Source organism: Vulpes vulpes, chromosome 3 (genome assembly GCF_048418805.1).
Source record: "Vulpes vulpes isolate BD-2025 chromosome 3, VulVul3, whole genome shotgun sequence".
NCBI classification, from domain to species: Eukaryota; Metazoa; Chordata; class Mammalia; order Carnivora; family Canidae; genus Vulpes; species Vulpes vulpes.
Genome location: NC_132782.1, coordinates 52,925,294 through 52,947,757, shown reverse-complemented (window position 1 = coordinate 52,947,757; position 22,464 = coordinate 52,925,294). Strand labels below are relative to the sequence as shown.

Genomic DNA, 22,464 nt, shown 5'->3' with positions numbered 1-22,464 from the left:
GAAGTTATATACATCTTGAGCAAATCAAGCTTTTCTATTTTTAGTCCTTGCTACTGTTTGGAAAGTACAGCCCCTGTTCATGGCAGTCTGGCATGCATTTCCTCAGTGCCATTTCAAAAAGGGGAAAAATAAATATGGGAATTTTTTGTAGTGAAAATAGTTACTCAGTGAAATCACAGAAGTTCCTTCTTTTTCTCTTGATGAAACCTCAAACCCACTAGGCACAGATTCCTCAACCTCAACTATGCATGTCAAAGGCTCATGCAGAGTAGGAGACTGGAGTCAGCAAAACCTAGGTCAGCAAGATGTGTTGTGGAGAGTCCAGCAGAGAAGGAGGGGGAGGGGATGGTGACAGGCCTTCTTGATCAGTGGCTGGTGCGGCTTCCAAATGTCCTCTGGAGAAAGTTGAACCCTGAACTACATAGACATAGCTATTCCTTCTGCCTGAGTGTTTCTCACTGTCTCTCTCTCTCTGCTCTTTCTTTGGTACAAATTCCCTGAGGGGCTTGCTGCCACTCCCCTAGTTCAAGTAGATGGATTACTTCTCTTCAGTAGTTTGTTTATTTTTAGATTTTATTTATTTATTCATGAGAGACGCACAGAGAGAGGCAGAGACACAGGAAGAGAAAGAAGCAGACTCCCTGCAGAGAGAGCCTGATGTAGGACTCAATCCCAGGACCCCAGGATCATGGCCTGAACCAAAGGCAGATGCTCAACCACTGAGCCACCAGGCATCCCTCTTCAGTAGTTTAGATGGCAGCTTTGGGGATTTTCCCAATCCCGAGGGTAGTTATCATCAAGGAACGATAACCTTTAGAAGGAGAGCGACATTCCCTGATGATCCCTAATCAGACGGATTTCTACAATATAGCAGGACTCTACTTGGGGGAAGTGGGAATGGTAGTCAACTGCAGGAGGCTAATGAAGCAGATGAGGGCCTGAATCACTGGGGCAGTGGTCACCACCCTGGCAAAGGAGACCTGGAGTTTAGAGCCATTTGGAGAGAGAAGGTATGGGAAATAGAGCATTCCCAGATGCTTATAGCATCCTGCCTTTCTTCAGGGGACAAAGATTTGCCTCTGGTCCTAGAGTTTGCCAGATAGGGAGGATCCCCTGAAAAATTGTTTGAGACAAGTGTGATGTGAACTTTACTAGAGGAAATGCAGATGCCACTGAGCAAAAATTGCCCTCATTAATGAGAGGGTCTATGCGATCTCTAGACATAAACAGCTTTGCCTAGATCAAATTGTGGCAGCAGGGTGAGAAGAATACAGTGCTGTAATTAATGCTAATTGTGGATATTGCTGTATTGTTGTCATTGTTTTTTAATTGAATATGTATTAAGCTCCAACAGGGTGCTATGAATAATGCCAACTTATTGTTGATTTATCAGAACACTCTATAAACACCAATAAATGGGAACTCATAGCACCCCTTCGAGGTGGTAAGTGCTGTTGCCATTTCTACAAATGAAGAGAAGTGAAGGAGATTGTGTTTGCTCCGTTGGCACTGTGGGTGAGAACAGAGTGCTGTCGGATGGGAGACAAGCATTTTCCCTGTCCCCGGGAACTGGGTTAGAATACATTAGTAAAGAATTCTCCTTCAATGCGTTCAGAGTTGTGGGATTTTAATTAAATTGTTCCAGTTATTGTTAGCACTGCATTAGCACCAGGCAACCAAATTCAAGGCCAGCAGATTTCAAATTTAATGTGAAAAAGAATCGGTGGGGCGGGGGGGGGGGGGGCGAGGGAATGAAACGCTTGTCAAATGCACACTGCTAGGCCCTGCTCCCCAAGGTTCTGATTTGGTAAATGTGGAGAAGGGACTAAGAATTTTTCCTTTGAATGAGTGTCTGAAATGTCCTTGTCCTTAGAAGAGGCTCAGCTTCCCTTCACAATCCTAATCCTAGCCATCTTCAGCCACCAAAATCTAGCCACACTCTGAGACCACAGCATTTCTTTTATTATTTGTAGGCTCTCCTAGAACTCACCTAATATAATTCTGTAAGCTTCTCACTTACAGGACACACAGCCAGCTGGTGTCTATAGAAAACCTACAGTGCATTTGCCATTCTGCTGGACATGCCATTCCCAGACTTCATCCTACTGGGTTTTCAGAATGTTCCCTATGGGGTTTGTATTATTTAATTGCCCTATTTTTGTAAGAGGGCATAAAACTTGAGAAGGGACGTGACTTGGTCAAAGACATCTCACCACTTTCAGTCCTTTTGATTTAAATCCAGGTAAGGATCCGGGGTCTGCCCAGGTTCTACTTTGAACTCCAGATGGGAACAGAACCCCTAGAATTGGTTAAAGTGGAATATGTCATAAAGAAAAAAGTTCACACCAGAATAGTGGGGGTCAGGGAGGAAAGGTAGGAATGGCCAATTCTGATTTTCCTTATTCCTTGGTTACTTGTCCTGGTTATTTTTTTTTTAAGACTTTATTTATTTATTCATGAGAGACACAGAGAGAGGCAGAGACATAGGCAGAGGGAGAAGCAGGCTTCCTGTGGGGAGCCCTGTGTGGGACTCCATCCCAGGACCCCGGGATCATGCCCGGAACTGAAGGCAGATGCTCAACTGCTGAGTCACCCAGGCACCCCTGTCCTGGTTCTTTAATGTAGCATGGGTACGGCACTATTGCTAAGTAAATGCTATCGGTTTGGTTATTGCTTGATTCTTCTGTGAAAAAGGAAACATTTCTTGGGAAAGCCTGAGGCAAGGCATGAGCAGAATTCCAAAGTCAAAAAAGTCTTTTATTATTATTTTTGTATATATATTTTTTATTGGAGTTCGATTTGCCAGCATATAGCATAACACCCTGTGCTCATCCCCTCAAGTGCCCCCCTCAGTGCCCATCACTCAGTTTTCAAGTAGAGATGAGAATGGTGAGGCTTGGGACAGCATGGTCCCTTACTGCATGCCCCTCCTGCTTTCTGTTTAGGGAAGTCCTCCTTTGCATAGATCGCTGTTAACTTGTATTTCCGAGGGTGGACACATAACTGCGTGCCAGCTTGTGGATTCACACTCATTCCCAATTAAGGTGAAATCAACAGCTTCCTGATATAGTCCCATACTTACTTTTTATCAATGGCAAACTTTTTTTTTTTTTTTTATAAAAATAGGAATTCCTGCTAGGAGCATCGTTAATGTAAGTTGTCTGTGCACCGCCTAAAATATATGTGATTCATACCATGTGTTTGTTCCCACATCAACACTGCGTCCCTAGATACAACCACCCCTGCCCGCCTTCTCCTTCATCACAGGGATGTGCTTACCCTTTGTAGGTCTATGCTCTGGATGTGGGCCAAGCGCCCGCCTTGCAGAGCTTGCACACCTGCACTTTCTGACCACAGCCGATCGTTTGAGCCTGATCTTCCTTTATTTTTACCTAAAAGAACATTTGTATTTGCCAAGTGCTAGTACAGGCTCAGTGCTCCTCTGATGTCTTTATGCTCTTGTGGTAAATATCTTGAAATATCCTTTCTCCATTCCAGATCTTCTCAGTTCTCTCTGAGTCCATGCAGCCTTTTCTGATTTCTCTGTTTTTGTGTTCTAGCATCTTGGGTTTCATATACTTTAATACTTACCTGCCTGTATTCAGCTCCATGATTCAATTATTTGTGGATAAGCAAACCTTTCTAATGCAACTGTAAGCACTTGGAGGGCAGAGAACCATTCATTTCCTTTTTTGTTTAAATCTTTGTCCTTCATATCAATGGGGCAATATCAATATTTTTGGAAAAATGAATGAAAACTGTACTATATGGGGAAGTGGAAGATGAAAAAGATGATTGGAGTTTGATTTCTTAACTGTAGTATAGCCATGACCTAATATATAGTAACCTGATAGGATAATCACAATTTGATGCTTGAAGGGAAGACCTGTCTCTTTTGCATCGCTGGCTTGGTGTTATGGAAAGTGCCAGAGCTTGCATTTTGGAGTGAAATTTTTGGGTCCCAAATTCTAATTTTTCCCATTTTCTGCTGAGTGACTTGGAAAACTCTTCTGACCTGTGGTACCCTCTTTTGTAACATTTTATTTATTTGTTTGTTTATTTATTGTTTTTATTTATTGATGAGACACACACACAGAGAAAGAGAGAGAGAAAGGCAGAGACACAGGCAGAGGGAGAAGAAGGCTCCACGTAGGGAGCCTGACATGGGACTCGATCCCAGGTCTCCAGGAACACGCCCTGGGCCAAAGGCAGGTGCTAAACCACTGAGCCACCCGGGCTGCCTGGTACCCTCTTTTCTAAAACAGAAATTGTATCTACCAATCTCTAGGACTCCCCCTACCCCCAACCCTCATGGACAGGAAACTGCCTGAACAATGCAATGAGAAATATTCATGCAAGTGCTCTTCTAAAAGTCAGGCACTTCTCTGTTGATAGTGGTAGTGCAGAAGGAGCTATGATTTCCTTTCCTCATGTTCCCAGTGGTAATGATGTTCCAGGCTGTGGCCAGAGTGAATGGAATGGCTGCTCGCACTGGTGATGTTACTAGCTCGTAGGCGATTTTCCAGAACCATCTTTGAGCAGCACGTCTGACCAAGATAAAATGATGAACAGCATTGGAACAATGATTAGGGAGAGGGTGTGTCTTTTATTACTAGAAAATGTGATTCCTGACATTTTAGGTAATCCTCCCTCCCTGTATTTTGTCCATTTTTAGCCTCTGAGGTAAGAGATAATGTGTGTTTTGTCTTGTCCTCTCCTGACTATTTGCTAGGACATTGTCTTTTTCCTCCCTGTCTTTTTCCATTTCCTGTGATCAACTGCTGGCTTTCCAGACAATGTAACTGAAGGCAGCTTCTTTATAAAGTTGCTATCCATGACCCTACTTTTGAAATGGGTATTTCACATTGTATCTTCTTAGTAGCTGCTCTATATCTTCTGTATTTTCAACTATCAAAGTACACTTAAACTAAATGGAAACAGAGTAATTTGGTTCCAGTAAGTGGCTGTAAGAGAGAAAAAATATATCAACAACAATGAATAACTTTAAATTCCTTGTAACTGTAAGTGGGTTGCGCTTACATAACTGTGTTGGAATAATAGAACTTTTGAATCAAAAGAAACCATTCACATCAAGTTTAAATCCATCACCTTGCTGGTGAGCAAACGTAAAGTTGGAAGAAGGTGATTGGCCCAGTGTCACCCAACAAAATTCTGGCAGAACCAGGACAAAATGCCTAGTTCGCTATTTCTCTACTCTCCTTGCCCGCATATCTGCCTCCCTGTTCAAAAAAGAGAATTCTGTGGTTGTTCTGGGTGGGTAGGAAGGCTCCCTTTTCTGGGTCTGAATATTCAGTCATCTTCTGACATCAGCAGAAATTGTAAGTTTCATAAGAGAAAAAAATTAATACTGTCTCCTTTCACTTGATAGTGTTGAGTTTTTAGTGGGAGGACTGGGACCGGGGAGCATTGATGATTCAGGTTATCCTGTCCCATCCTTATCACTTGGCTGTTTGACCATTAGCAAATCACTTAAGCTCTCTGGTCCTTTGTGTCCTTTTTGGTACATGACATTGTTACAGGTGCTAGTTAAGTGTCTCCACCCATTCCGGCATCTCTCTTCTAGGAATTTCTCCAGCTCTTGCTTGCACTCATGTGAGTATTTTATTCTCAACTGGCTTGGGAATGACTCTTCTGCCTTCCTTTTGTTGATCTTGTCTCAACAGTCAACTGGAAATCCTTGGGGAGTCCTCTGCTCCTGTCTTCTGTGAAGTTTCCTCATCTGCAGGATGGGACAAGAGCAGTTTTCTGCTTAAATCATAGGCTTTAAGAACAACAGTTGAAATAATGTATGAGTTACTGCTTTGGAGATGTCTCCTGGTATAGGATGTTCAGATTCTAGTCCTGTTTCAGCCCTTTCACTAAATTATTATCTCACACCTAAATCACTTCTTTGGGGGTACTTTTATTATCTTTAAACAAAAATGTTGGGATAGCTCCATTAACCTCCCTTCCAGTTCTAATATTTCATACATCTGAGTTACCCTTTTCATGCTAGTCATCTATAATCTAGCCTCTCTTTGCCATGCCTCCTTTATGCACAAGTCCTGATTGATGGTGCTTAGCACATAGAATCAGAACCACAGTTATGTAAGAGAGTGTCTCACTCCTTCTCCACTTGGATGGCACGCCCATTGTGTTATAGCTCTGGCTATCTGACATGGCAGCCTTCACATGGGAACTGAATACTTTCCTTGGTTTTCAATTTTGGTAACATGCTGAAGAGTCATGAAAAGATTCGAGAATAAAGGTTGGAGGACGATGAGCTGATATATGATGTTAACATCAAATTTCTAAGTATTAACACATTTACTTTTGGTTAATTCTATCATGTGATGGAGGAATGTGAGAAAGTAGCTTCTGATATTTATTATACCTTACCTCATTGACCCCGTAGAATCAAAGTGCAAAAGAAGAAAACTATCTTCCATAAGGTTTTAAAGCAAAATCAATAGCAAAAATATCTGGCATGGCCTGTTTTCTACTACATAGTTTCTTTTCTTTTTTTGTTTAAAGATTTTTTAAAATTTATTTATTCATGAGAAGGATAGCGAGAGAGACAGAGACATGGCAGAGAGAGAAGCAGGCTCCATGCAGGGAGCCTGATCACATCCTGGGCCAAAGGCAGGTACTCAACCACTGAGCCACCCAGAAGTTCCGACTACTGCATTTTTTTTCTTTTCCTTTTCCTTTTCCTTTTTTTTTTAAATAAAGATTTTATCCATTTATTCATGAGAGACACAGAGAGAGAGAGAGAGGCAGAGACACAGGCAGAGGGAGAAGCAGGCTCCATGCAGAGAGCCCGACATGGGACTCGATCCCGGGACTCCAGGATCACACCCTGGGCCGAAGGTGGTGCTAAATCACTGAGCCACCCAGGCTGCCCCCCTGCATATTTTCTATAGTGAGGACCAACAGTATTTTTAATTCATAGGTTCAAACAATTTTTTCTTCTCCCCCTGCCACCCCTCAAATGAATGTTTCCTTAATGGAAGAATCAAACAGTTTCTTTTTTCTCTGCCTTTTAAAACTTGTATTATTTTTGTATTAATTGTATTATGCAAAGTTTCTATGATCCCAGGTGACTTTATGGATACCCATATACATATTTCAATCGGATGTGCAAGCATACCTGGTCCTTTATAGATATTGCACTCTTAAAAAAAAAATACAGGCTATAGTAACCCTGCATTGAACAAATTAATTGGTCCCATTTTCCCAACAGCATTTGGTCACTTTGTGTCTCTGTCACATTTTGGTAATTCTGCAATATTTCAGATTTTTCATGATTATTATATTTGTTAATGGTGATCCATGATCACTGATCTTTGATGTTCCTGTTGTTTAGGGTACTGTGAACCCTGCTCATATAAGATGACAAACTTAATCCATAAACGTGTGTGTTCTGAATGCTCCATCAACTGATGTTGCCCCATCTCTCTCCCTCTCTAGTCCCTGAGACACAGTAATATTGACATGGGTCCAGTTAATAATCCTACAATGACCTCTGACTGTTCAGGTGAAAGGAAATGTTGCACATCTCTTCTTTTAAATAAAAAACTACCAAGGATTAAACTTAATGTGGAAGGCGTGTTGAAAGCCAAGATAGGCTGAAAGCTAGGCCTCTTGTACAGTTAGCCAGGTTGTGAATGCAATAAAGTGAAACACAATAAAATTCTCGAATAAAATTAGAAGTGCTACTCCAGTAAATGCATGAATGATAAGAAAGCAAAATGGGCTTATTGCTGCTGATGTGGAGAGAAATACGATGGTCTGGGTAGAAGATCACACAAGCCACAGCATTCCCTTAAGCCAAAGCCTCATCCAGAGCAAGGCCTTTACTTCAGTCAGTTCTTTGAGGACTAAGAGAGATAAGGAAGCTGCACAGGAAAAGTTTGAAGGTAGCAGTGGTTGGTTCATGAGATTTGAGGAAAGGAGTCATTTCCATAATGTAAAGGTAAAGTAGGAAATGCTGATATAGAAGCCGCATCAAGTTATCCAGGAAATCCAGCTCAGATGATTCATGAAGGTGGCTACCCTAAACAGATATTCAATGTAGACAATACAGCCTTCTTCAGGGAGAAGATGCCATCTACAGCTTTCATAGTTAGAAGTCAATTGCTGGCTTCAAAGCTTTGAAGGCTGACTCTCTTGTTAGGAGCTAATGCAGCTGGTGACTTTAAATTGAAGCCAGTGCTCACTTACCATTTTGAAAATGGTAGGACCCTTAAAAATTATGCAAAATCTACTCTCTGCTCTATAAGTGGAACAACAAAGCTGGGATGACAGTACATCCATTTATGACATGGTTTACCAAATATCTTAAGCCTACCATTGACACCTACTGCCTGGGGTTTGGGGAGTGGATTCCTTTGAAAATGTGACTGTTCACTGCAATGCACCTGGTCACCCAGGAGCTCTGATGGAGATGGGCAATGAGTTTAATGCTTTCATGCCTGTTAACACAAAAACTGTACTATAGCCCATGGATCAAGGATTAATTACAACTTTCCAGCCTTATTTAAGTGAATACATTTCCTAGGGCTATAGCTACCATAGACTTACCATAGACAGTAATTCCTCTGGGCAAAGTTAATTGAAAACCTTCTGGAAGGGATTCACCATTCTAGATGCCTTTAAGTACATTGGTGATTCATAGGAAGAGCTCAAACTATCAGCATTAATAGGAATTTGGAAGAAGTTGGTTCTAGCCCTCATGGATAGACTTGGAGGGGTTCGGGTCTTCAGTGGAGAAAGTACTTGCAGGTGTGGAGGAAACAAACAGAGAACTAGAATTCCAAGTGGAACCTGAAGATGAGACTGAATTGCTGTGATCTCATGATAAACTTCAATGGATAAGGAGTTGCTTCTCGTGGATGAGCAAGAAAGTGGCTTCTTGACATGGAATCTACTCCTGGTGAAGATGCTGTGAGGATTGTTGAAATGACAGCAAAGGATTTAGAATATTACATATACTTAGTTGATCAAGCAGCAGCAGGGTTTGAGAAAATTGACTCCAATTCTGAAAGAAATTCTGTGTGTAAAATGCTATTCCATGCTACAGAGAAATTATTCACAAAGAGAAGATTCTGTCAGTGCAATGAACTTCACCGTTACCTGATTTTAAGGAACCACCTTGGCCACCCAACCTTCAGGACATTTCCACTCTGAGCAGTCAGCAGCCATTAGCATAGAGCAGGAACCTCCACTAGCAAAAAGATACTGACTTGCTGGAAGCTTAGATGATGGCTAGCATTTTTTAACAACAAAGTATTTTTTAGTTCAATTATATACCTTTTTTTTTTTTAACATAATGCTATTGCACACTTAATAGATGAGAGTACATTGTAAACATGACTGTTAAATGCACTCGAAACCAAAAAACTCACTTGACTTGCTTTATTTGATATTTGCTTTATTGTGGTGGTCTGGAACCTTTAAACCCCCCCGTATCTCTGAGGTCGGCCTGTGTCTCTTTTACACACACACACACACACACACACACACACACACACACACACGGAGTACAGAAAAGGCAGTTTGGCATATAGTGTTTGCTAAACTGTGTATGTGGACTGACTGGCAGACTGTCTCCCAAGGATCCGGTTTCTTCATGTAGAGCTTGTCTGGAAAGTCTGCAACAGTGATTTCTGAACTCTCCTTTGTAGCAGTGCTTGAGGGGACACTACTGGAGACAAAGGGAGGCCCCACTGGGTGAAACCCCAGGCTTCCCCTGCTGTACTTGAACCAGAGCAGCTCTGTTTTTATCTGTTGAAGTCGTGGGGCTCTGTGTATAATCTCATTTTTAGCAGAGGATTCTTCTGCTTTAAGAAGGTGCGGCAAATGTTTTATTTTACTGTCAGATAATCTTATTGTGTTTATTATGATTTGCATTTTATTGACAGATATTTTTCCATGTTATATAGCTATTCTCATGCAAATTGATCTGTATTTTAATTGTAAAGAGCTACTTTAAGAGGATTATCAGTATTTCGATATTATTTTTACTTTATAAGATTAGAATTCAGTAGAAGTAACTCAATGAGTAGGTGAATACAGTGGAGAGAGTAAATTTTTTGGGATTTTGTTGCTTTTGCTTTCTTATCTGCATAGAACAGTGAGAGAAATGAGGCTGCTTGTGTGTACTTGACACAGACCACTTTGCACACCCCTGCTCTTACAACCAAGTTGGCTTAAACTCCAAATAGGCCTGTCTTGGGTAGGTTTAGATCTGGTTGCAAGTGAGCAACAACGATCATGATAGACAAATTGTGAAACGCCATTAGAGATCCAATGAGTGAACCTAAAAAATAAATAAATAAATAAATAAATAAATAAATAAAAAGAACCTGAAAGACTTATGCCCCTCATTTTATAGAGGAAAAAAAATGAGTTTCAGAAAGCAAAAGTCAGTGTTTATGGTGTCACTTGTAGACCTGTCTTCCTGCTATTGTCCTTTTAGTAAACAGATCTTGTGCTGGCTTGCCTTAGTCAGGCTGACCAGGGAATGGAGACCCCACTGAGTATCTCCACGTAAAGGAGTTTATCTCAAGAATCCATGTGGATGGGATGTGGCACCAGAACGCCCAGGGCCAGAGCCATCTCTCTTTGCTTTTCAATCCTCCCCTCTCCTCCCACTCCTCCCTCTTCAATTCTCCACCTCTCCATTATTGGCATGGTTATTCTCTACCTGCCCCTAGTAATTGACTTCTTAATTCCTCGTGTGTTTTGACTATTAGTAATTAGCCACGATCATCATCTTCTTGGCTTCTCATGATCACAGTTCATCCTCATGGTGGTTTCATTGCATGTGTCTTCTCAAATTTATAAGGGAAGGAGGTTGGTTAGCCTCACCCATCTTTTTGTCATTGGCCAAAGGTTAGGTTCACCAGCCTATTTGTGTACCTTTGGTCTGGTGACCAGCCTTGCTTCTCTGGGTCACTGTGTTTTGAAGTGGAATTACATGGTCCAAAGTATGGATCTTTTGGCAACAAGGAATAGTGGCAGGACTGTTTCCTTTGAAGACATGTGGGTTGGCCAATCATGATCAACCTTGGGTGTTGAAAAGTATGAGATGATACGGAAGGTGAAGGAAAAGTACTGAGATATGATTTGAGTTTTATCTTGATATTTTTACTTCAAGTATACTAGAACCATGGAAAACTCTCATTGTCTCCTATTGTTACCCTACTTTCTGTGTATTCAATGTCATGTTCCCTGTTGCCAAGCTGTTATTCTGTTTTGAATCATAAAAATGTTGTCTCTGTTTTGAATGCAACAGAATTTGCTCCAAAGATGGCTTTTGGTGGTGCTTTCCACCACTGTCCTTCACCTGTGGGGTAGTTGAATCTTTTTAGATGATAATCTTTTAGACTGGAGTTTTAGACATTTGATTTTGCATATTAGAAAAGTTGAATTGTGTTGCTGTCAGCCATTGTATAATAAGCTTCTTAGGGAAGGGGATTGTTTTTGTTTTTAAATCTCTGTCTCTTCCATATGGTTTTACAAGCTGTCTCATGGAACACAGTGTATTTGATATTACTAGGCAGATATGAAGGTAACTTTATCCAGTAGACTATCAACTTCTTGAGGTTGGGGATCAAGCCTGCATACTACTTAGCACAAACCGTTTCATTGAGCAGCATGGGAGGAGAGACATTTGCACAGACCAACAGTGAGAGGTACCCTATGAATATTGCTATCATACCAGCCAGTTATCAAGCCATTAGGTTATCAGTAATGTCTTCAAGGAGGAGAGTACATTTGATAAGGTAGATGGGTTTCAGAAAGGTAAGCCCTTCAACTAAATGAGTGGGAAGGAAAGTACACAGACATGAATTAAAGCATTTTTTCCCCTCTTCCAGCAGTTTGAGTCTCTTCAATAAAGTGACATGTCTATTAGATAAAATAGGTCATATTTTCTGTAATTTTCACTACTGTATCCTGTCGACTCAACATTATCAGAATCAGTGTGATAAGGGGAATTGTTTTATTATTATAGCTTAGAAGGTGATATTAAGAAGCAATGTTACTGTTTCCATTTTACTTTTATCCAGGTCTTTCTTAACCATTATTTGCATTGTCTATTGGTATTTTCAAGGCACACATAGACAAATAGACAGACACACACTCACACTTATCCTTTTAAGTAAGTGTTCATTGGGTTAGAAATCTACTTAGAGCAGTGGTTCTCAATGTGTTCTCCTCAGACCTGCACTGTTGGCATCCCTTCAGAACTTGCTAGAAATGTAAATTCTTGGGCCTCACCAAAGATACACAGAAACCGAAACTCTGGGGGTTGGGTCCAGGAATCTGTGTTTTAACAAGCTCTTCAAGTAGTTCTTTAACAGACTAAAGTTTGAGAACTCCTAATCTAGAATTGGGTTCTTCATGGTTAATTCCTAGCACCAATAGGTGTTAAGAAGCCCAATAGCGTCATCTAACTGAAGCTCCAGCAACTGAGTTTACTTTGAATCAAAATACTTCTAAAACTTACATCCTCACTGTAACGGTGTCAGCCAAAACATTTATTTTGAGACTGTGGTCAAGGTAATAGTTGAGTAGCTAATGTTTATTGAATACTTAAGCTGTGAGCAGTACTTGGCAAATATGAACTCGTTTAATCCTAACAGCAGCGTGAGGAACTGAGGACCAAAGAGCTTAGGTAGATTGCTTAATGTCACCAAACTGGCAGGTGCAGGTGTCTAACCCCCACAAGGCTGACTCCAGAGGCTCTGCCATTACTTTTTGTGGTAGGGGAAATTTAATAAAAATGATCATGAAGAAATTCATGGATTATAATCTTGGATTCATTAAAGATAGAAAGATGTTCATGATACTTAGTTTTGTTCTTTATAGACAGTACAGCTTTTTTGTATTCCTTTTGTTATCACCAGCTATGTTCATTTTTTCATTAATGCTGGAAATAAGGAAATAATGAACTTTGCTGACCATAAAGGAAAATAAAAATGAAGTGAAATCCATGCTTTATTATTTATATTTAATTCCATTGAAAGGTAAATAAAAATTGCGTGTGAAAGAATGCACTGTTTTGTGTTCCTAGCCTTCTAGGGCTCCCTGAGATGAGATCGTTTTATATTTCTAAGCTATCTGGGAAATGTTTTTTTTGTTTTGTTTTTGTTTTTGTTTTTTTCTAGTGAATCACAGAAGGCAGCCCAAGCTTGGGTCCTGTTGAGATTACACACAGAGCCTTGGTGTTACACACAGGGCCTGCTCAAGTTCCCTGAGCTTTGGGAAATATGGTTCAAATATCATAGATTTAGTACATCTAACATCAGCTTTTCTCTCTGATGATTTGATTTCGTTTTCAGGTGTGCTTTTGAGCAGTCACATAAAAATCTTGACTCTCCAAATCCCCCGTCTGGTGTTGTGTAATTGTGATTGCTTGGCTGCCTTAGAGATTCTGGACATTGCTGAGGATGAGGTCAGACCCGTGCATAGTTTGAGTGTGAAACTGGGCATTGGCTCTAATTCTAGGAAGTAAACTTCCTAGGGCAGACAATGGTTCTTAATTAACTAGACCATTCCCCTTTTGATCCTTTTGTTAAGTTTCTCTTAACAGCCTGAATATGAACCCTCTTTTTAATAATGTTGATTTGATCAGGCGGTTCCTGATGTTTTTTCATAGCAGAAGACATTGCAGTTTGTTCTGCTCCCCTACCTCAAAACGGAAATGAATACTTATACTTAACAAGTAACTTGTTATAATGCTAAGCAGAATGCACTTATTTCCATTCATTAATAATGAACACTGTCCTCATTTTGCAGCCACCAATGCAATCATCAATTCAGGCGAGGACCATCTCTGGATGCTAAGGCCTTTGGGGGAAAGGTTCTTGATGAGCAGAATAACACCAGAGTTTTAAAGTGTCACCTCACAGATAATTTATTGATTTAAAAGGGAAGAGAGCAACCTTTACAATGAAGAAATCTGGTGGACACCACTTTAATCAAGTCATCAAATTTGATACCAATAAACCGAGCCAAACTGCCTTCCTGAGCTTTTTGATGTGATGCAGTGGGAAGGACACAGCATCGTGCACATAATATTCTTGCCCAACTTGTTTTTATCCAAGTCTAATCATCAGACAAAGCAAGATTGTTGAACTTTTTATAAGACACCTGGCCTGAATTCTTCAAGTCAGTTTCATGAAAGACAAAAATAGGTGGCGGGCAGGGTGGGGAGAGCCTAAAAGATCTGTCTTCTCAATGTGTGATCTTTGATTGGATTCCAGATAGAAAATAACAACAATAAATAAAAGGACATTCCTGTGATTGCTGGTGAATATGCGCATGCGTGCACAATAGCAAGTTCCACACCCTGGGGCACCTGAGTGGCTCAGTTGGTTGAGCATCTGACTCTTGATCTTAGCTCAGGTCTTGACCTCAGAGTTGCTAGGTTCAAGCCCTTTGTTGGGCTCAGTGTGATGCCTGCTTTAAAAAAAAAAAAAAAAAAGAAAAAAAAGTTCCACACCAGTGTTACAGTTCCTGGAGTGATCATGGTATAGGTTCTTAGGAGATGTGAGCTGAAGTATATAGAAGGGAAGTTTCTGCAACTTCTTTCAAATGGTTTAACTATGAGAACAAATGGAATAAATAAATCTATTTGTTACGAGAGAGTGTGTGAGAGCAAGTAAGTATGGCAAAGTACTGGCTACTGATCAATCTAGGGGAAAGATGTGTGGGTGGAGTTAATTTTACTACCTATTCAACTTTCCTGTGAGTTTAATTTTTTAAAAAAAAAAAAAACATTTGGATATAGAGAATGAATAAATACAAGTGAATACCCTTTCCTAACTCAATACTGTTTATGACTTCTTGTCTATCACCTATAGTTAGTTAGTGGATAAGTGGTTTGTGGACCAAAACCCATTTAAAGTTGGACTCTTGGAAATAGCCTTCCTTACATGCTATACGCTTTGGCTCTGGGCTCTGCTTTATATGTGTGGGGTTTTGTTGTTGTTGTTTTGTTTGTTTGTTTTTATTCATTGGAAAGAGAGACAGAGGTTCCCCAGGAGCCTTGATCCCAGGACCCCGGGATCATGACTTGAGCCAAAGGCAGATGCTTTGCCACTTAGCCACCCAGGTACTCCTGGAGTCTGCTTTAAAATCTGTTCTTACATATTTGCAGTGGGGAAGCCATCACCCTATAATTCTGCTAGTGGCGCTAAGAAGTATGATTTTCCAAGTTATAATAAGCATCAATTGTGGTTTGGTGAGCTTTTGTCACATACATTTTTATTGAATGAATGGAAATAAACATAGAAAATAGTATCTTATAGATGGCTTACTCATGGGGGTTTTATAGCTCTTAGTGAAAGGACACAGTCACTGACACCATTGGTATCCAGCCTCTCTTCCCACTGGCACACACCAGCTACCGCCCAATTGACCACCTCTGCTTGGGCGTGACCTAGCAGCACCTTGCCTCCACTGCAGTACTTGTTTCTCACTTTCTGTCCTGAAGATTTTCTGCCACCATCCTATGTCTTAAGATGAGTACGGTGCGTTTATAACCCACAGGCCTTAGGTGGGGAGACCCAAGGCATGCTTCACGGGGCTCCTCAGAACCCCCACCCCACTCCCACCCCAGGAGCGGGGAGCCCTAGTCATGCACCACACTGGCCAGCTCAGGAACACATCTTTGATTTGGCCTTCCCTCCTCCTCTGCTTAAATCTTCCATCCCCCAGTCCTGTTTTCTGAGTCATTCCCCAAATAATTGACCCTCACCCCAGATTTTGTCTCAGGCCTCATTTTTTGGCAGAACCTGGGCGAAGACACGTGAATCTCTCTAGTTGTGATGGAAAAGCATGAGAATTGTTAGTATTACAGTGACCGCTTTACAGGAGGTCGTGTGGAATCTAGAAAAAGCATTTTAAGCAAAGTGCCAGGGGAATCTCACTCAGTGTTACTGTTCCCTGCATAGGTGATGGTAAGGCTGCAGTGATAGGAAGTTAGGAAGATATGTTGCTCAGTGAGTACCATTCTGTGAGTTGGTTATAAGTCGAGTATAAAGCGTTGAGCGTAGCCAGATGGTGCCTGCATCTCTAGGTTCTCCCTACAGGAGAGGACCAAGAGGAGCCCTGGGGTTAGATGTGTCAGGATTTCCATGATCTGAACTGAGGCATAAAATAGAGATGCAGCAGTGAGGAAGAGACCTGTTCTCATCTGTAATGGGGGTTGAAATATGGCAGCAGAGAGCAGAGGTCAGTCAGGGCAGCAAGGTGCTGGGGGTCCTGGTGCATAATCCTCCAGCATTGGGCTGGAACTTGTTGCATTGTGTCAACCTAACATGAGAAACTAAAGATGGGGAGTAGTCCCGACTTGGAGGGAAGAGAGGAGGAGGCCGGATACCAACCGAAGCCTTACGTGTAGGCTGGTTAAGCACTGTAATTACTTGTTTTATTGTATAGTTCAGGATAATTCTGTGACTTTTGAGTCTCTGTGGTTAGATATCCCAGTACCTAGAGCATGGGCAGTTGATGTACTTTCTACTCCAGTATAGATGTTGAAGACCTGATTAAATTCTGTCTCTTTACTGATACCCCAAGGGGACACTTAATGAATGATGCTCCCTTTAAGAAGAAGAATAATTAACAATAGCTATATTATTCATATCAATTTATAGTTACTGGTTACTATAATTAATGCTATTTAAGAAAATGATCATAATTATGGCACTTTACAATTTACACAGTATTTTCCCATCCATTTCCTTATCTGAATCTCATAACATCCCTCTGGCTTAGGGCAGGTGAGGGGGAGGACACTATGGCCCAGAGAGGAATTTTTTTTAAAAGATTTTTTATTTATTAATTGAGACACACACACCCAGAGAGAGAGAGAGAGAGAGAGAGAGAGAGGCAGAGACACAGGCAGAGGGAGAAGTGGGCTCCATGCTGGGAGCCTGACGTGGGACTCCATCCAGGGTCCCCAGGATCACACCCCTGGCTGTAGGCGGCGCTAAACCACTGTGCCACCGGGGCTGCCCCCCAGAGAGGAATTTAACCAATCCCCCACTCTTACCAATATATTATGCTGTCTGCAACAATATGGAAATACATGTAGGATAATTATATTCATGTGGTTCTCAGATGCCTTCCAATGTCCATCTTTCCATGTTGTACCGGGATCCATCCCCCAGAATGTTCACATGAATGTTAAATGTTAAAAGGATTTTATTCTTTATAATGCCACCATATTTTATAGTTATTACTGCTCCAGGGAATAAAGATGAGATCACCTCTGGTAGAGGGATTAGCACTCTGAAAACATATCTTCCTAGGATAGAGACTACAGGCTATGTAGAACTCAACCACATTGGAAATTCAGACTCTGAGAAAATACAGCCTACCGGCTATTATATTGCTTTCTGTTTTTGGCTATGGCAAGAGAGCAGAGGAGAATCTCTCAGTTTTCTCAAAGGCAACCTACAAATCTGGGCCACACAACATGGACTTTATAGATACATGCAGGTGTGCACAGACATGCACCCTGGGACTGTGAGTCCCTTTCTAGAACCTATTCTATCTTCTATATACTGGAACATCCAGTGCTCCTGTTGTATCTCTAGATGTGTTCACCCGAAAGATGCGGATATGAAAAAGGTTGCTGGCTGGACCTATGGGCGAGTCTGTCTTACTCATTCATTTACTTAAAGAATTTATTGAACACTTCCATTGATCAAGGACCGAGCAAGATTTTGGGTAAATAGCAAGGAGCAAAATAGACAAATTCCTGTCCTCGTGAAGCGCTTGTTTTCCTGGGTAGACAGACAATAGACAGCCAAATGCATATAAAAGGTAAGGTTAGACAATGATAGAGATGAGAAAATACACAAAACGGTGTGAAGGGTCAGAGTGCCATACAAGGGTCATGGAAATACATTCAGAATCAGAAAATGACAAGGAGGCTGCTTTAGATAGGATGGGATCAATGATACTCATATTCAAACAGGGCTCACAAGTAAGCATGCCACTGCCTCTGGGGCAGACAATGGTCTGGGTCTGGCTCTATGGGGCTGGGCCATGACTTCATAGATGCTGATGTTATCATTGTGCCTGGGACAGGTCGGGTCCAGACAGATGAACTCAACATAGACTAAATTCACAAGAGACTGAGAGACACACTGGATCCTATTAGATCTGTTTTCTGCAGAGACTTAAATTTAAGTTCCGGGACTCAGGAATGGTGGGTTGGTGAGCAAGCTACTAGAGGAAAAAGAACTAGTGGTATTAATAGGCAACACTGTTATGCTATCCTTCCGATGCATCATACTCACTAACAAGATACATTTACTTCGAGAATTATAAGATTTTATGCTAGCTTGTCAAGGGACCCTTTTTTGTTGTTGCTGAGGATATTCTGGTTTCTTGGCTAATGCTTTTTCTAAACACCTTCACACACTATCCTGATATTTAATGGCCTTGGTTCAACAGAGTTGATTAGATTATGATAGTTTCCCATTTCATTTTGATTGGGTCTCACTATAGATAGATACACTTTGATTTCTTGTTGGAATCATACGAGACACTCTCAATACAGTCCACGATCAGTATTACTTTGTCACCTTAAAAGATTATTTTAACTCACCCTGCTTCCAAATCTTAGGACCATCTCACTTTTTGTGTTCTTGCCTTAAGCTCTAGGCAAACTGTTTGCTTGTTTTCCCCAAGCCTGCTCACGAATCCTGGGAATGCCCTTGTGACAGTGTCTTGCCCTTTACTCACCCTCTCTGCTTCCGAGTGTAGGTGGAAGTTGGTGCTTGTGATAACATGGGGTATTGGCATATGCATGTGAAATCTGGAGATCTCTAGCTTCATAATCAGTGACCACAGCCACAGGCTTTCTCTGCAGCTCCTTGGCCAGAACTCTGAGCAGATGCATTCTAGTGCACTTTGAAGGTGTATTGCTTGGGATGCAGTGCGTCTCTCTCACAGACACATCTAATACCCACACTTAACCTGCTGCTTCCTCTTCCTAAACCATCAATCTCCTGCCCATGCCCCTTCCAGCTCCAACTCAAATGCTGTCATTCTGTGTGATGGTTTCTGCACGCAAAGCCCTTGTAATATCTCCCCAGTTGGATCTGCTCCTTAAGCACAGGGGTGGAAACATTTATTTCCTTTAACTTTGTATACTCATAAAAAAAAAAAAAACAGCCTCTAATGTGTGTGATTTTAGGCAAATTACTTCATATCTTTCAGTTTTCTTATTTGTCAAAACAGGATTATTCTACTCCAGATTTTGTAAAAGCTAAAATAAATGAAGTGCAGAAAAGCTTGGACAAAGCCACACTGTCACTTGAGAGATTTGCACGCAGACTGGTATCACTAGAAACTGGAGATTTTTTTTTTTTTCTTTTTGGAATAACATGTCTCCATTGCTTCTAGCAGGGAAACCCTGGAGGCAAGACCCTCGAAGAGAGACGTTCTAGCCTGGATGCTGAGATAGACTCACTGACCAGCATCTTAGCAGACCTTGAGTGCAGCTCCCCCTACAAGCCTCGGCCCCCACAGGTAAGAGCCTCCTGTAAATGTCCCCACACTGCTAGGCACAGGGCCTCCACGGTGACCTGAGACAACAGGCTAAGTCTGGTTACCCTTCTGTTCTTTTTGATCTTCTCAGACTCAATGTTATACGTTCTTCTTCTCTTCTTCTTCTTCTTCTTCTTTTTTTTTTTTAATATCAATGTATGTTAGTTGCCAGAAACTCGTTCAATTGAATTTACTAGTGTTTTTTTTTTTTCAAAGAACCCAAGAATGTTATATAAAAATGTTGTGAAAATTAAACCTTTTCTTATTTTATTGCCCTGTACTTTTCCTGGCTTTCCCTGTGAGGGTTATTTTGTCATTTGCTGGTATAGTCTTCACAAATACAATTGAGCATGGCTATGTTCAAGTTAAGGTGAGGAGTCTTGTGTAAAGAAATCCTTTAGGTCGGGTTTTGAGGTAGCTTCCATTTTTTGGTTGTTTGTGTGAATAATGCTCTGAGGGACATGTTCATGTCCATTTTCTTTGGAGCTCTTTTCCTGTCTCAGATGCCTCAGGGTATGGTTTCTACATTGAGGAGCATGACCACTTCTTTTATTTTTCTTTCCAAAGGTTGTGAAAAGCTTATACTGGCATCAACACTTTGGAAATATAGATTTCTCCTCCACCTTGCCAGAGTTAGTGATAGCAATTAGTATCTGCAAATGGAGACCTGCTATTAGCTCTTCTGTGCATTCTTCTGCTTACTTTGGGGCTTGGCTATTTCTCTGCCGCTTACTTTATTGTCTATATTGCAGAAGCTGATCTTTCACTGCTGTCCATTATTGTGCCTCTCTTGGGTCTCAAGAAGGTAATGGCAAATCTCTTTCAGGGCTTCTGAGTCTTCAGAAGACAGCCAGCAGAAATCTAGGTGCAGACATGGGATTGGCACTGCCGTCACAGTTGTTTGACTCCTGTGCTGTTTGCTTGACTATGTGACAGTGCATCCAGTGTGCTGAGGCTTGCTCTGGTTCTTGAGCAGCAGCTCCTCTATTCACGGTGGTCTCCTTCACGAACTAAAAACCAGTCCTGCCTCTCCGTTGTCACTCATTTTCCCACATACAGTGGCAGTGCTTTCCTTGTTAGACATATTCCCATTACCTTTTCTAGACAGATAATGGGGCCATCAGCCATGTAGGGGCACAAGGCAAAACACTAGAGCTTGGTTGTTCCTCAGCTGTCTTGGCTTTAGCAGGCCTGCCAGTAACAAAAGTGAAAATGCACTTAAGTTCTGTAAACATGTGCTGAGCAGCAGATAGGCAGCAGACGCTATGATCTTTTGGGGGAACTGTTGGGAGAACGTAAGTGAGCAGTTGAAAGGGAGAAAAAGAGAACCACACCACCATCTTCCAAGAGCCCATGATTTTAGAAGTTAACCTATGGCAGATCTGGTAGGAGCCCGTGAAAGTGGCAGACCCTGAGAAGGTTTATCAAAGACCGTGCATGTTCAGCTGGAGGGGTGGGTGGCATTGCAGTGTTGGGGACCAGAAGGGAAAACCATCTGAACTGTAAGCCAGGAAGGTCCAGGGTACATTCAGGGAGCTGCAAGCAGCTGGGTGGCCATGGACAAGGTCATTGAAGGCTCGAAGTGGGCTCTAGGACCACAAGATTGCCTACTGAGAACCTGTGGACATGTGTGAATGCCAGATTAACACTCTGCCTGCCTTTTATAAAGACAATAGTTGAAGGTTCTCAAGAAAGGGAAAATTAAAATTCATTCAAGAAGAAAACAAAAACAGGAACATAGAAACAAGACCAAGTCTGGAAAGATACAGGAAGATGCACCCAAGTCTGAGAATGATTCTTCAACAAGCCTTGCTTACTACATGGCTCCTGGCCATTATTTGATTTTAAACATTTTTCCATTTGTACCTAACTAATACCTCAAGCCCAGTGTCTCATGGCGAGACCACTAACTTTACAGCTGGACTCACCTGTCCTATGCTCAAATACTTCTATACCCCACCACACTGAACCCACCCCCTTTTTGTAATAGGACTTTTCTTTAATCTTTGTTTTTAAATCCCTTAAATTCTTAATACTTTCAATGTATAATGGTTCTGCTTAGAGGTTTTTGCTTAATATAGCTTTCATTCTTTAAGGCTGTGTCTGTGCATGCCTCCCATAAATCACTGTATTTTAATGGGTTATTCAGCAGCTCCATTTTTGTTTGAGCCATCTTACTGTGCACACAAACTCATAATCACTGATGTCTGGACAACACTTTACTGATTGTAGAGTAGTTCCACATGTGTTCTCACTTGAGTAAGATACAGAGGAGGGTATGCGTAGTTTGTGGATGAGGAAAACTTAAGATATGGCAGGTAAGTGATGGGTCTCAGGACATAGGACTACAGTGTGGGCCCAGGTGGACCTTGACATTTTTATGTTTGGTTTTAAGTTCTAAAACAACATTGAGGATGCCAGGATTTTTGTTGTTGTTATTATTTTTTTTATGTCTTTTTTTTAACCAATGGCAAAACAATGAAATCAGTCATATGAGTAACAGTATCCTTTAAATATGGCCTTTTCATGAAAAATAAAACTTTTAGAAGGTTAAAAAAGCTTTAATAACAGTAACCGTTAAAAAGAAGTTGAGGATTAGGAGAAAATCTACTTTCAATATGCCTATTCCATTCAGAAGTTAAAGAGTAATCCTTCCTAACTATTTTTTATTATTCTGATTTCGGAAAGCAAGAGTTAATTGGGAGGTATATCTCATTCCTCTGAATTACCTTCACTCTGGTGGAACTGAATTAGATGTGTTAGTATTTATTGGTTAACATAATTATATGCTGTGAGAACAATAATCACACACTTAAAATATTAAAAAAAAAATGTGCCAAGAGAAGATGATGTCTGCAGGAGACTGTGTTGTGTTGTAATTAAAAGGTA

At 41.1% G+C, this 22,464-nt stretch overlaps 1 protein-coding gene across 46 annotated transcripts in view; it reads left to right on the top strand.

Annotated features, from left to right (window-relative positions):
- LPP (LIM domain containing preferred translocation partner in lipoma) overlaps positions 1–22,464 on the top strand; it is a 657,925-nt gene that overhangs the window by 307,871 nt on the left and 327,590 nt on the right. For 28 of the 46 annotated variants that reach the window (XM_072752428.1, XM_072752441.1, XM_072752422.1 and 25 more), the window contains one exon: positions 19,432–19,557. In XM_072752428.1, the coding sequence (XP_072608529.1) occupies positions 19,432–19,557 (126 nt within the window). The remainder of the gene's footprint in view (positions 1–19,431; positions 19,558–22,464) is intronic. The other 18 variants (XM_072752457.1, XM_072752453.1, XM_072752462.1 and 15 more) reach the window with 1 other exon arrangement.